This window comes from Mus musculus, chromosome 4, assembly GCF_000001635.26.
Source record: "Mus musculus strain C57BL/6J chromosome 4, GRCm38.p6 C57BL/6J".
Classification (NCBI taxonomy): domain Eukaryota; kingdom Metazoa; phylum Chordata; class Mammalia; order Rodentia; family Muridae; genus Mus; species Mus musculus.
Window position 1 is genome coordinate 86,888,230 of NC_000070.6, and position 13,761 is coordinate 86,901,990.

General features: G+C 45.0%; 1 protein-coding gene across 6 annotated transcripts in view; it reads left to right on the plus strand.

Annotated features, from left to right (window-relative positions):
• The window catches only part of Acer2 (alkaline ceramidase 2), a 58,177-nt gene that overhangs the window by 13,882 nt on the left and 30,534 nt on the right, over nt 1-13,761 (plus strand). For 4 of the 6 annotated variants that reach the window (XM_006537877.4, XM_011250012.3, NM_001290543.1 and 1 more), the window contains exon 4: nt 12,253-12,390. The exons of the other annotated variants lie outside the window; for them this stretch is intronic. In XM_006537877.4, coding sequence (XP_006537940.1) covers nt 12,253-12,390 — 138 coding nt within the window. The remainder of the gene's footprint in view (nt 1-12,252; nt 12,391-13,761) is intronic. 6 annotated transcript variants of the gene reach the window in all.

Sequence of the window (13,761 nt, forward strand, 5' to 3'; positions counted from 1 at the left end):
TGTGCATGTGTGCATGCAGCTGTACATGGAGTCCAGGAGGAGATGTCAGCGTCCCCAGAACTGGAGTTCCAGGTGATTGTGAACTTCCTGCTGTGGGGGCTGGGTACTGACTTTATCTCCTTTGTAAGAGTAATATGCACTCGTTACTGACCACAGAGCTGCTCTCCCATCTTACTTGTTTGGTTTTGTTTGGTTTTGTTTGGTTTTGAGTCAGGGTTCCATGCAGTCCTGGCTAGACTAGAACTCATTAGGTAGCTGAGCTGAGACCTGAATAGAATCTTCCTGCCTCTTCTTCCTACATGTGTGTGACTTTCAAGCATGTACCGCTATGCCTGGCTTGCTCAATATGCGTTTTCATATGTGTACAAACATTTTGGTACTCCGGAAACAACAACCATTGGCTGCCATCAGCTCTCCCAACCCCTGACCTCCAGACAAGGTCTTGGTTGGCCTGGAACTCACTTTGTAGACCAGCTGGCTTTGAACCTACAGAGCCTACTGAGGGCTAGAATGAAAGGCATGCATCACCATGCCAGGCCCAGAGATATCTATGCTTATCATTAATCTAAACTAGCTGATGTTATTTAAATTCAAGGAGCACTGTTAATTTTAATATGAAAGATTAAACTTTAATTGGGAAAGAGAGAAAATACTCTTTAAGTGAATTAATCTTTATCCTTCAAAATAGGACTTCTTAGAAAAAATAGAATTATTTCTGAGTATTATCTAGATTTAGAATTATCCTCAAGAAATTTGTTATTAAGGACTGGAGAGATGGCTCAGTGGTTAAGAGCACTGACTGTTCTTCTAGAGGTCCTGAGTTCAATTCCCATTAACCACATGGTGGCTCACAACCATCTGTAATTGGGTCCGATGCACTCTCCTGGTGTGTGTCTGAAGACAGCTACTCGTGTATGCATATAAATAAATAAATCTTTTAAAAAAAGAAATTAATGTTATTTATAAAAAAAGAAGAAAAATCAAATTGATAGACCTTTATTTTTCCTTCTAATTAAAAGAGGAAAATATGCTCTTAGACCTCCCCATTCCTTTTTTCTTTCTTACCTTCTTTCTGTCTCTGTCTGTCTGTCTGTTCCTGGGAATCGAACTCAGTTCTTTACTTATGCTCTGTCACTCAACTACATGTCCAGCCCCAGAAATGCGCTTTACAACGTGTCCAGGTTGCTCTGGTGACCACAGGATAAAACTTGGTTCATCTCAGGAGAAGTCACATAAGTGCAGGGTTAGGGACCAAGGGCACGAGGCAAGGTCACAAGGTGGTTGTGCAGGTGATGACTTTTAACTCTACCTATCAGTTCCTAGGGTGGCCACCAGTCACCTCTAGTGTTGCAAGTCTGCAAGGCTTAGGGATTGACCTAACTGGTGCAATAAGGGTATAAAGAAATGACAGGCACACAGACAGAAAGGCTGGGATCCAGTGGCCATGGGTCTGATGGAGTACACCAATAGTAGAGGCAACTTGGAAATTCAGTGCCTTTTTCTTGTATGCATCTGAATAGATGAGTCAGGGTTACTGTATACAGCTAAAGCAGGAGGCAGAGTTACTGTATACAGCTGGAGCAAGAGGCAGGGTTACTGTATACAGCTGAACAGATGAAGCAGGGTTACTGTATACAGCTAAAGCAGGAGGCAGGGTTACTATATACAGCTAAAGCAGGAGGCAGGGTTACTATATACAGCTAAAGCAGGAGGCAGGGTTACTGTATACAGCTGAAGCAGGAGGCGGGGTTACTGTATACAGCTGAAGCAGGAGGCGGGGTTACTGTATACAGCTGAAGCAGGAGGCGGGGTTACTGTATACAGCTGAAGCAGGAGGCGGGGTTACTGTATACAGCTGAAGCAGGAGGCAGGGTTACTGTATACAGCTGAAGCAGGAGGCAGGGTTACTGTATACAGCTGAAGCAGGAGGCGGGGTTACTGTATACAGCTGAAGCAGGAGGCGGGGTTACTGTATACAGCTGAAGCAGGAGGCGGGGTTACTGTATACAGCTGAAGCAGGAGGCGGGGTTACTGTATACAGCTGAAGCAGGAGGCAGGGTTACTGTATACAGCTGAAGCAGGAGGCAGGGTTACTGTATACAGCTGAAGCAGGAGGCAGGGTTACTGTATACAGCTGAAGCAGGAGGCAGGGTTACTGTATACAGCTGAAGCAGGAGGCAGGGTTACTGTATACAGCTGAAGCAGGAGGCAGGGTTACTGTATACAGCTGAAGCAGGAGGCAGGGTTACTGTATACAGCTGAAGCAGGAGGCAGGCTTACTGTATACAGCTGGAGCAGGAGGCGGGGTTACTGTATACAGCTGGAGCAGGAGGCGGGGTTACTGTATACAGCTGGAGCAGGAGGCGGGGTTACTGTATACAGCTAAAGCAGGAGGCAGGCTTACTGTATACAGCTGAAGCAGGAGGCAGGCTTACTGTATACAGCTGAAGCAGGAGGCAGGCTTACTGTATACAGCTGAAGCAGGAGGCAGGTTTACTGTATACAGCTAAAGCAGGAGGCAGGCTTACTGTATACAGCTAAAGCAGGAGGCGGGGTTACTGTATACAGCTGAAGCAGGAGGCAGGCTTACTGTATACAGCTGAAGCAGGAGGCAGGGTTACTGTATACAGCTGAAGCAGGAGGCAGGGTTACTGTATACAGCTGAAGCAGGAGGCAGGCTTACTGTATACAGCTAAAGCAGGAGGCGGGGTTACTGTATACAGCTGAAGCAGGAGGCAGGCTTACTGTATACAGCTGAAGCAGGAGGCAGGTTTAGTTAATCTTGGCAGGAGGTCCTTGTACAGGATCAGTCTCGGGCTGTAATTATAGAGACGAGGAAGCCTCTGTGGACATCTGCCGCACATACTGCTAATGTCCACACACAGACGTGGGAAGGCTTTGCCACTCCTATGAGGCGGAGGTACTGTGGTCTTTAACTTGACCATGCTTAAGTCATCAATAAACACACACTCAGAGCTTCATGAGCTCCTTACACATTCTGGTGCGTGTTGGTTTCTGCACCAACGAGCCACTTTTCTCTCAGAACTCCTCTTTCAGATCTTGGTTGGGATCTGAGTGAGAAACTGAAGAAATGAGAGCCAAGATTTTCTTTTTGTGGCCTCCTGAAATCCTGGGTTGAGATTCCAAGAAGCAGTTTTTATTCAATTAAGTACAGACACCATTTTTCTTCCCTCACTTCACAGAGTAGAAGTGGGGAAGGTTTAAACAGGAGAAAGGGGTGTGGGGAGTGGATGTTGGTGATTGAAATCTATCGGCTTAATAATGAAAACAGTGTGAGGTGCGATGTTGGGGATTACTTGGGACTGTCCATCATAGCCCTGAGAAGTGTTAATCTAAGGAACTTGGGGCATGTGAGTGAGCACTGAGAGTCATTTGGTGGCTGAGAACCACATGTCCTGTCTCCTGACTGGAGATGGGGTTGGTTTCCTGCTGTTGGTGCTTAGGACCTGGATGACTTGGCATGCTAATTCCAGATCTGTGAACTTCCCCGGGGCACACACTTTGCTGAGCAACATGGTTGATGTTGTACCTCAGCGCGCAAGGCTCCATGTGGCACACAGTAAACACCTTTGCCTGGGGTTTCTGAGATACATGGGACAGAGCAAGGGAGAACTTGAACAACACACGTCAAGGAAGAGCAGGCAAGAGGCTCATCCTCGTCTGCCCGTCTTTAGCTTCCCAGTGACTGAAGGCAAGAATGCCAGGCATTCATGGGGACTTCTGGGGATTATAGTAGGTGGCTGTTCTGCAGCAGGCCAGCCTTCAGAATTTCTTTCTTTTCCTATTTTCTTTTCTTTTCTTTTTTCTTTTTTTTTTTTGTTTTTGTTTTTTTTTTTTTTGTTTGTTTTTTCGAGACAGGGTTTCTATCTGCCTCTGCCTCCCAAGTGCTGGGATTAAAGGCATATGCCACCACTGCCTGGCTCCTTTTTTTTTTTTTAATGATTTATTTATTTCATTTATATGAGTACACTGTAGCTGTTTTCAGACAAACCAGAAGAGGACACCAGATCTCATTACAGATGATTGTGAGCCATCATGTGGTTGCTGGGAATTGCACTCAGGACCTCTGGAAGAGCAGTCAGTGCTCTTAACCACTGAGCCATCTCTCCAGCCCGCCCTCAGAATTTTTATCAGTAATCTTAGCACTCAGGCAAGGGGATACACAGTTCATACGCAGGCTACCGACACAGGCACATGTGTGCACAAACTCGTGAGTGTGTGAGAGTGCCCCCCCCCCACACCCCTACCTAAGGGGATCAGAGGAAAATGAGAGATGAGTATGAGTATAGTTTATTACAGAGCCCTTGTGTAGCATGCATAATGCTTTGAGTTCAAGTCCTAGCACTGCAAAAAAAATTTTTTAAGAGAAGATGAAATTAATTATAGAACCTTGCTGTATTAGTCAGGGTTCTCTAGAGTCACAGAACTTATGGATAATTTCTAAATAGTAAAGGAATTTATTGATGACTTACAGTCGGCAGCCCAATTCCCAACAATGGTTCAGTCGCAGCTGTGAATGGAAGTCCAAGGATCTAGCAGTTACTCAGTCTCACGCAGCAAGCAGGCGAAGGAGCAAGAGCAAGAGCTCGACTCCCTTCTTCCAATGTCCTTATATTGTCTCCAGCAGAAGGTGGAGCCCAGATTAAAGGTGTGTTCCACCACACCTTTAATCCCAGATGAAAGGCGTAGCCCAGATTAAAGGTGTGTTCCTTAAACTCGGAGATTCAATCTTCTGGAATCCATAGCCACTATGGCTCAAGATCTCCATACCAAGATCCAGATAAGGATCTCCAAGCCTCCAGATAAGGGTCACTGGTGAGCCTTCCAATTCCGGATTGTAGTTCATTCCAAATATTGTCAAGTTGACAACCAGGAATAGCCACTACAATCCACCCCTTGTCAACTTGACACAAATAATATCTCATGTTCACATGAAACAATAACAAGGTTGTAAATACGCCTAACATGATATAACTAGCCCTCGTACAATCGCAAACGCATTAGTAAATTTACAATGGGCATTCATATTACTTTATAATCCTCGTTTCTGCAACTGGTTACGTGGCCTTAATTGGTATTTATAACTACCTTCCTCTACTACCCATTCTGTATTTCCTTCACCTTCAGCCAGCACCTCAGCAGGTCTTGGCTCTTTTCCTGGAGGATTGACCCATACCTTCATTCCTGATGGGTCTGCGTCCTTTGTCATCCTGCTTGGATTAGGCTGTTGTAGTTTCCCATTGACTTTAATCACAGGACATGGTAGTACTAAGAGACGCCCTAAGGGATCTCCTGCACTCCAGACATAATCTTGCTTACCACCATTGTGAAGAGGTAATCCAATTTCCCCATGGTAATCTGGATCTATCACCCCTCCTAACACTGTTATTCCTTTTTTAGCCTGTTGGTTTAAGGGCATTAGAAGCCCAAAATGACCAGGGGGAAGTCTGAGCTTCCAGTTCAATGAAATGTTTGTTGTAGCTCCTGGTAGGAGCACTCCCCTCTCTGGAGCCAAAACTTCTAAGCCAGCAGAACCTAGAGTTATGGGGACAGGAAGCAAAAATTTTCCTAGAGGGTCACTAGGAGTGATAGTAAGTGGAACTATTCCGTTTTCCACCCCTTGATTCCTGGATCCATGAATCCTGGCTATGGGTGAAACTGTACCATATATCGAGCGCTGATTCAAAGCATATACTGCCTTCTGAAGAACTCTGCCCCAGCCTTCCAAGCTGTTACCACCTAATTGGCGCTGTAACTGCGTCTTCAAAAGGCCATTCCATCTTTCTATCAGCCCAGCTGCTTCAGGATGATGGGGAATGTGGTAAGACCAGTGAATTCCATGATCGTGAGCCCACTGTCGTACTTCTCTGGCTGTGAAATGAGTTCCTTGGTCAGAAGCAATACTGTGTGGAATACCATGACGATAGATGAGGCATTCTGTCAGTCCGTGAATGGTGGTTTTAGCAGAGGCATTACGTGCAGGAAAGGCAAATCCATAACCAGAATAAGTATCTACTCCAGTAAGAACAAAACGCTGTCCTTTCCACGAAGGAAGTGGTCCAATGTAGTCAACCTGCCACCAGGTTGCTGGCTGGTCACCTCGAGGAATGGTGCCATATCTGGGGCTCAGTGTTGGTTTCTGCTGTTGGCAGATCTGGCAATCAGCAGCAGCTGTAGCCAGGTCAGCCTTGGTGAGTGGAAGCCCATGTTGCTGAGCCAAAGCATAACCTCCATCTCGACCACCATGGCCACTTTGTTCATGTGCCCATTGAGCAATGACAGGGATGGCTGGGGAGAGAGGCTGATTGTCCACAGAACGGGTCATCTTATCCACTTGATTATTGAACTCCTCCTCAGCTGAAGTCACCTTTTGGTGAGCATTTACATGGGACACAAATATCTTCACATCCTTTGCCCATTTGGAGAGATCTATCCACATACTTCTTCCCCAGATGTCTTTCTCACCAATTTTCCAATTGTGATCTTTCCAAGTCCCTGACCATCCAGCCAATCCATTGGCTACAGCCCATGAGTCAGTGTATAATCGTACATCTGGCCATTTCTTCTTGCAAACAAACTGTAATACCATGTGTACTGCCCGAAGTTCTGCCCACTGTGAAGATTTCCCTTCACCTGTGTCTTTCAAGGTTGTCCCAGAAAGGGGTTGTAATGCTGCAGCTGTCCACTTCTGGGTGGTGCCTGCATAACGTGCAGAGCCATCAGTAAACCAGGCTCTAGAAGAAACTATTGGTGGGCCGTGAGCAGACTCTGCAAAATTAATTTCCTCATGTGGGGAAGGCATTATTTCAAGAGGTGGGGCTGAGGGTACTACTTCCTCAGGTGGGGCAAACCCTTGAGAATCTGAGGATTCAAAATTCTCAGCTTCAACATGGTCTTCCCACACATCCCCGTCCCATGTTGTAGGATCCCATTCTTTGCCAATTAGAGCCCTTACTTTAACTGTCGACACACTCTGAGGCTGAGACTTGAATTTTCTCTGTAGTTCAGCCAACCTTACAATGAGAGTTTCTGTTTGATTTTCTGCAACTTGAGCTCTATTGCTACAAGAGAGAAGATTCTCCTCAAGGACACACTTAGCAACTTTTAGATCGTTTACTTGTGTCTGGAGCCTTTCGATTTTATCACACAACTCCTTCCTTTCATTCATCATTTTTTCCACAGATACTAAGAGCAGCCAGCCAGTAAAATCATTTTCCGATTTTTTCCCCATCTTGTAGAAAGCTTTGTGCACTGAATCACCTAATTCATTAAGAAAATCAAGGGCATTAGCTTCTTTAAGTTCGGAATATAGTTTCAACCATGGGTCTTCAAAATTCTCTGAGCTCCCAGGAGGGAGAGAATCTGGAGAGGTTTCAATATTTGAAAGTGCTGGTGGATCAACAAGCCAATTCCAGTATTTTAAAAGATTCATCCTTGTACTTCTGTTACTCTAGAACCACTCCTGGTACCAACTTCTGTATTAGTCAGGGTTCTCTAGAGTCACAGAACTTATGGATAATTTCTAAATAGTAAAGGAATTTATTGATGACTTACAGTCGGCAGCCCAATTCCCAACAATGGTTCAGTCGCAGCTGTGAATGGAAGTCCAAGGATCTAGCAGTTACTCAGTCTCACGCAGCAAGCAGGCGAAGGAGCAAGAGCAAGAGCTCGACTCCCTTCTTCCAATGTCCTTATATTGTCTCCAGCAGAAGGTGGAGCCCAGATTAAAGGTGTGTTCCACCACACCTTTAATCCCAGATGAAAGGCGTAGCCCAGATTAAAGGTGTGTTCCTTAAACTCGGAGATTCAATCTTCTGGAATCCATAGCCACTATGGCTCAAGATCTCCATACCAAGATCCAGATAAGGATCTCCAAGCCTCCAGATAAGGGTCACTGGTGAGCCTTCCAATTCCGGATTGTAGTTCATTCCAAATATTGTCAAGTTGACAACCAGGAATAGCCACTACACTTGCTTCTCAGAGAATGAGGACTTAGTGCTAGAAGCCGCTATAAAATAGAAATCTGGATATATATTTACAAGATGTCCTAATTAGGTTTCTGTGGGTCAGGGGAAGGGTTTTTTTCAGCTTATGCTTGTATTCCACCATGAAAGGAAGTCAGAGCAGGTCTCCAGGCTAAAACAGAGACTGGTGAAAGGCTGCTTTCTAGCCTGTTCCCAGGCTTACAGTCAACTACATTCCTTAGACCTCCCAGTATCCCCTGCCCAACATCCCAGAGTGGGCTAGGCCCAACTCTCCATCAATCATTAATCAAGAAAATGCCTTCAAAGGCCTGCTACCAACCAACTGGATGGGGTTACCTTCTCAGCTAAGGTTTCTTCTCAAGTGAGTCTAGTTGACAGAAACTAAACAGCACCAAAGATAACACTATCTATAGAAAGTTAGTGTTCATCATACCAATACGATAGGTTAGGAAAAAACACAGTCTCATTTTACTTAGAAATCCTAGGACTCTTCAGAATATACACTCAACTATTTATAAATTTAGATATTTTTTTATTTTCAGACAAAGTAAGCAAAAAAAAAAAGGTGGGGGTTATTATAGGCTACTGGAATATGCTTTACAAATAACCCTCACATGTACTATTATGATTCATTCTTACAAAACCTATAGCCAGCCTTCATTTGGGAGTCCACTTTGTTTTTAGTGTCTTGAGTGGCCAAGAAGCAGGCTAGGTCCTGCCTGTCTTAGCACATGGAAGGCTGGAAGCTTAAAGTATCCGGGCCTGATGCTCACTGGGTGAGCTCCCTGAGGCCCTTCCAGGCCAAGTACTGTAGCATATTGGATAGCAAGGGCTGGCTGCTTTAAGTAGCCATGTTTGCTTTCTCATGGTCGACACTAGTGAGTCCTAGCCATCTCAAGGGACATCTCAGAGTTTATGGACATGGTTTTATCCTTCATAAAAATCTGCCTCACTTTACAGGAGTAAAGGTGACAGTATCAAGTACTAAATATAAAAAACAGGATCAGTTAAACCTCCTCTTTAAGGGGTAGCTAATGGTAACAGTAACAGCTTCTTTATTATTAATGGTCAGGAAGTTGGGTTGCTAGATTTGTGTTTGGGGAATACGGAAAAAGGGGTTCTAAGAGTTCAGTCACCGTGAGTGCTCACACGAGACTCTGTGGGCTGTCGGGACCACCTGTCATCACAGTTAGAACACACACTGTCACGGCCCCTCAATTCTGGAAATTTCTGGCTCTCTAATACCTAGGGCCTCTGGTGACTCTTGCTCTAGTAGGCTGGGCTGGGCTGGCTTTCTGATGGCCGTGTGACCTCTGTTTACTTCGACTGGTTGCAAAATTGTGCGTGTGCACAGGATGTCCTTGTCGTCCAGCACATTCCTCCACTCCCTCTGGACCGAGTATGGGGAGGTGTCTGCCACTGTCTCCTAAAGCTTGTGCCTTTAAACTATTTGGCAGTCTTATATGGAGCCTCAAGGGAATTACAATGGCTGGCCAGCCTGCTCTCCGTCAGGAGATATTATCAGCAGTAACATTTTTTTTTTCTGTCTTGTTTGCTTTGTTCTGTTTCATTTTGAGGCATGGTCACACTCTGAGTCTACTTGGCCTCAACTCAAAGCAATCCTCCTGCTTCAGCCTCCCAAATGCTCAGATTATTGCTCAAGTAGTGACATTATTAACATAGTATTTTTTTCTTATTGGCACATTACACACCTGAGCTCTGTATTAAGCACTGTTGTGCTCTCAAGAATGTCATGGGCGTTAGTGGTTCAGTTGCAGTGGGAAAGTCTAGAAGAGTTAAGCGTCTTATGAAGGCCCCACAGACACTGAACAGTGCATTTGTGAGTCCATCTGTCCATCTGAAATGTCTGTGCTTTTAATTACTGTATTCCTCTTTGTAACCTGTGATTGGAGCTTCCATTCCACTGGGTTTGGGAGGCGCTATACTTTGAAATTTTCTTTTCTTCCCTCTCTTCCCCCTTCCCTCTTCTCCTCTCCCTTTTCTTCTCCTCTCCTCTCCTCTCCTCTCCTCTCCTCTCCTCTCCTCTCCTCTCCTCTCCTCTCCTCTCCTCTCCTCTCCTCTCCTCTCCTCTCCTCTCCTCTCCTCTCCTCTCCTCTCCTCTCCTCTCCTCTCCTCTCTTCCTTCTTTCCTTTCTTCCTTCCTTTCTTTGAAATACAGTCTCATCCGTCCCAGGGTGACTCCAAGCTTGCTATCTGAGGATGGCTTTGACCTTCTAATCCTCCTGTCTCCTCCTTTCATGGACTAGGATCACAAATGTGTACAAGCACACGCAGGTTTTGAGGCATAAGGGATGGACCCTGAGGCTTCGTGCATGCTAGAAAAGCACTATATTAACTCAGCTGTATCTCTAGCCTTCAAGTCTCTGCTTATATGTTTCCAATTGAAAGGTGTGTGTGTGTGTGTGTGTGTGTGTGTGTGTGTGTGTGTGTGTGTGTGAAGCCCAGAGGGTAAAACAACGTACAGACATGGTATATGGTGAGAGGATAAGGAAACACATGGGCTTGTCCTGTGACAAAGAGAGAAGATGGAGGGATCAGAAAGAGACCAGCAAAATGCCCCGCTAGCCGTGGCTTGCAGGGAGAGTTGACCAGTGCCCGAGAGGCCATGAGCCTGGTGCTGCTGGCTGTGCTGACCTCATGCTGGACAGGCAGCCTTGCTTCCGGTAGCTGAAAAGTTCTGGTCTGTCAGGAAGAAAACACGAGGCTCCTGATCATTTGCTGCCTGCTTCCTTTCACATAGGGCTGTTCCCCTCTGGTTCAGGGCTACCGAGCCTGCTCATTCCAGTCAGAAGGTTGGCAGCTTGATCAATGACTTCCTGTGCCTTGATGATAAATGCCTTTCCTCTTTAGAAGATAAATCTGTATTTTGAAGGGTCAATGCTTTTTGAGTTTTTTATAATAGAACTTCATTCCAATCCATTTCCTAACGGTGACCTGTTCCAGGGCTCTTGGCCAAAACAAATTCTGACAAATAACAGAAAGTACAGGACAATCATGCTCTCCCTAATTTAAGTCATGGAAGAGGCCTCTGAGAGTGGTTGGGCCAGGGCCTTTTTGCTCTATAGATGAGAAACAGAGTCCCCGGAGAGAGGAAGCAGCGTGCTCAGGATCACGTCGGCCGCTTCTGGCTGGCTCCACTTCCCTGAAGGCCAGCCGTCTATCAAGTTAAGATCCTGTCAAGACAAAGCCCCACTTCATGCTACACCTACACGTTGCCAGGAAATACCTTATTTGATTTTTTTTTTTCACAAAACCTCTAGTTTTGTAGGCTGGGCACATAGGAATTTTTTTCTTTTTTAAGTAGTAATGTTTATTCTTTATTAATGGTCTCTGGTGTCTCATAAAAGTCATCCGCTTTGACCTGGTAGAACTGCGTGGGGCTAAATGGATTCTGGGAAGTTTTATGAGTATGTAGGCATGCCCGTTTCTGAACTTAACTTTATAAAGGCAGAGCTGAGTGGCTGGGGCAAGGAGCTTAGGACCCGCAAAACTGAAAATACTTCAGACCCTTTACAGATTTTTTTTTTTTTTTTGAGACAGGTTATGTTAAGTAGTTGAGATTGGTCTTGAAGTCCTGATCCTCCTGCCTATACCTTCCAAGTTCTGGGATTATACTCTATGCTACTGTGTCTGGCTTATAAAGAAAGGATTTGTCAAGTCCTGCAGATCTGATAAAACACAGAAAGACAGAAGCAGGGAAGTCACTGCCTCCCTAGAGACGTAGGTTGGTTGTGGCTTAACCATTTTCCTAGCTAAATGTTTTCAGTCTTTGATTCCCAGCCATCAGCTCCTAGAAGCAGAGAGGATGGCTTTTAGATGTGGCTCATCTGTGACCTAACAGTATTCAGTGCACAGTGGTTCTCCACCTGTGAGTTGTGACCTAGTCACATATCTGACACCCTGCACATCAGATATTTACATAATAATTCATTACAGTAGCAAAGTTACAGTTACAGAGTAACAATGGAATAATTTTGTGGCTGGGGGTCTCCACAACATGAGGCCCTGTATCAAAGGGCCACAGCATTGGGATGGTTGAGAATCATTGGTGTAGAAGTTCTCAATTTGCACAGATAGTAGGGGCTGCACCTCACCAATAGTGATGAGCAACGGGAGCGTGAGCAAGGCCTTGGGGTCAAGTCCTCAGCATGAGTTTGGGGGAGTGTGTGAAACAAACAAGCATGGTTTCCTTCGTCAATGGATTTTCTTTACTTCCACTGACTTAGGGGCAGGTTCAAGGCAGTGGTGTGTGTCCTGTCTGCAATTACAACGTGCTTGGCGTTTATCAAGCCCGCCATCAACAATATTTCCCTGATGATTCTGGGACTTCCATGCACTGCGCTGCTTGTTGCAGAGCTGAAGAGGTGGGTACCACTCTTCCTGTCTTTTGTTGCCTGGGTAACCAACCATTTTCTTCTGGGAAGTTGTAGATGAAGGCTTCAGGTTCATATTCATATATATATATATATATATATACATACATATACATACATATATATATTCATGTTTTTAAAAAATATTTTTTAAAAATCCATATATTTTATTTCATGTGCATATGTATATGCCTGAATGCATTACACCGTGAGCATGTAGGAGCCCATAGAGATCAGAAGAGTAGCTTGATCCCCAGGATCAAGAGATGAGATGCCCGACAGGTGTGCTCAGACCAGATCTGGTCCTCTACAAGAGTGGTAAATGCTCTTAACCTCCATCTCTCCAGCCCTTCCAGAAACATTTTATGGGGACTGGAGATATGGCTTGGGGGGTTAAGAGCACTTGTTGCTCTCCCAGGTGTACTTGGTCCTGTTTCCAGCAACTAAAAGCTGGCTCCTAAGCATCTGACACCCTCTTCTGACCTCTGCAAGTACCAGGCATGTGCATGTAGTTACTTTAAAATGCATTTGAATTCATACTTCTCTTACTATGAACACTGAGTGTCTTGATTTTAAAACATCGTTTCCTGCTATGTAGCTGAGGCTGGCCAGGCTAACTCATAGTGATCTTTCCACTCTTCTCTGGTGCTGAAATTCTAAGTGTGAAATGAGAGTGCCTGTAATTAAAAAAATAAAAATTTAAAATTTTTAAAAATTATAAAACAATATTTTATGTGTATGGGTGCTTTGTCTGTCTATATGTCTGTATATCACTTGCATACCTGGTACTTGGGGAAACCAGAAGAAGGTATCAGATTCCCTGGAACTGGAGATGGTTGCTGGAAATTGAACCTGGATCATCTTAAAGAACAACCAAGTGCTTTTAACCCCGAACCATCTTTCCAGACCCTAAATGTTGTTTGTTTGTTTGGTTGGTTTTTAGATAGGATTTCTCTCTGTGGCCCTGGCTGTCCTGGAACTTGCTCTGTAGGCCGTCCTCTGTCTCCTGGAATTAAAGGTGTTTGCCACCACACCAGGGTTTAGGAAGTCTTTCTTATCTTTAGTCCCCAATCTACTTAACTGCGTACTTGACTCCTAGAGGAGTCACAGGTATTGAGAGTTCAAGTTTACAAAGTCAGGTTCTTCCCCTGTCTTTCTTATCCCTCGTTTTCTCTGTAGTGTTTCCAGGAGTGCTAAATGGGAGTACTATGTGTCCAGATGTCCAAGTCAGAAGCTATCCCTCCTGGAACATCTCCTCTGGTTTCAGTCCCTGTTCTGCTTGTTGGCATGCCAATTCCCATAAACCTCAGTCTTTCGCATCTCTGCTGCCCCCTATAAGTTGTTCCTTCCCCTGCCCCCCAA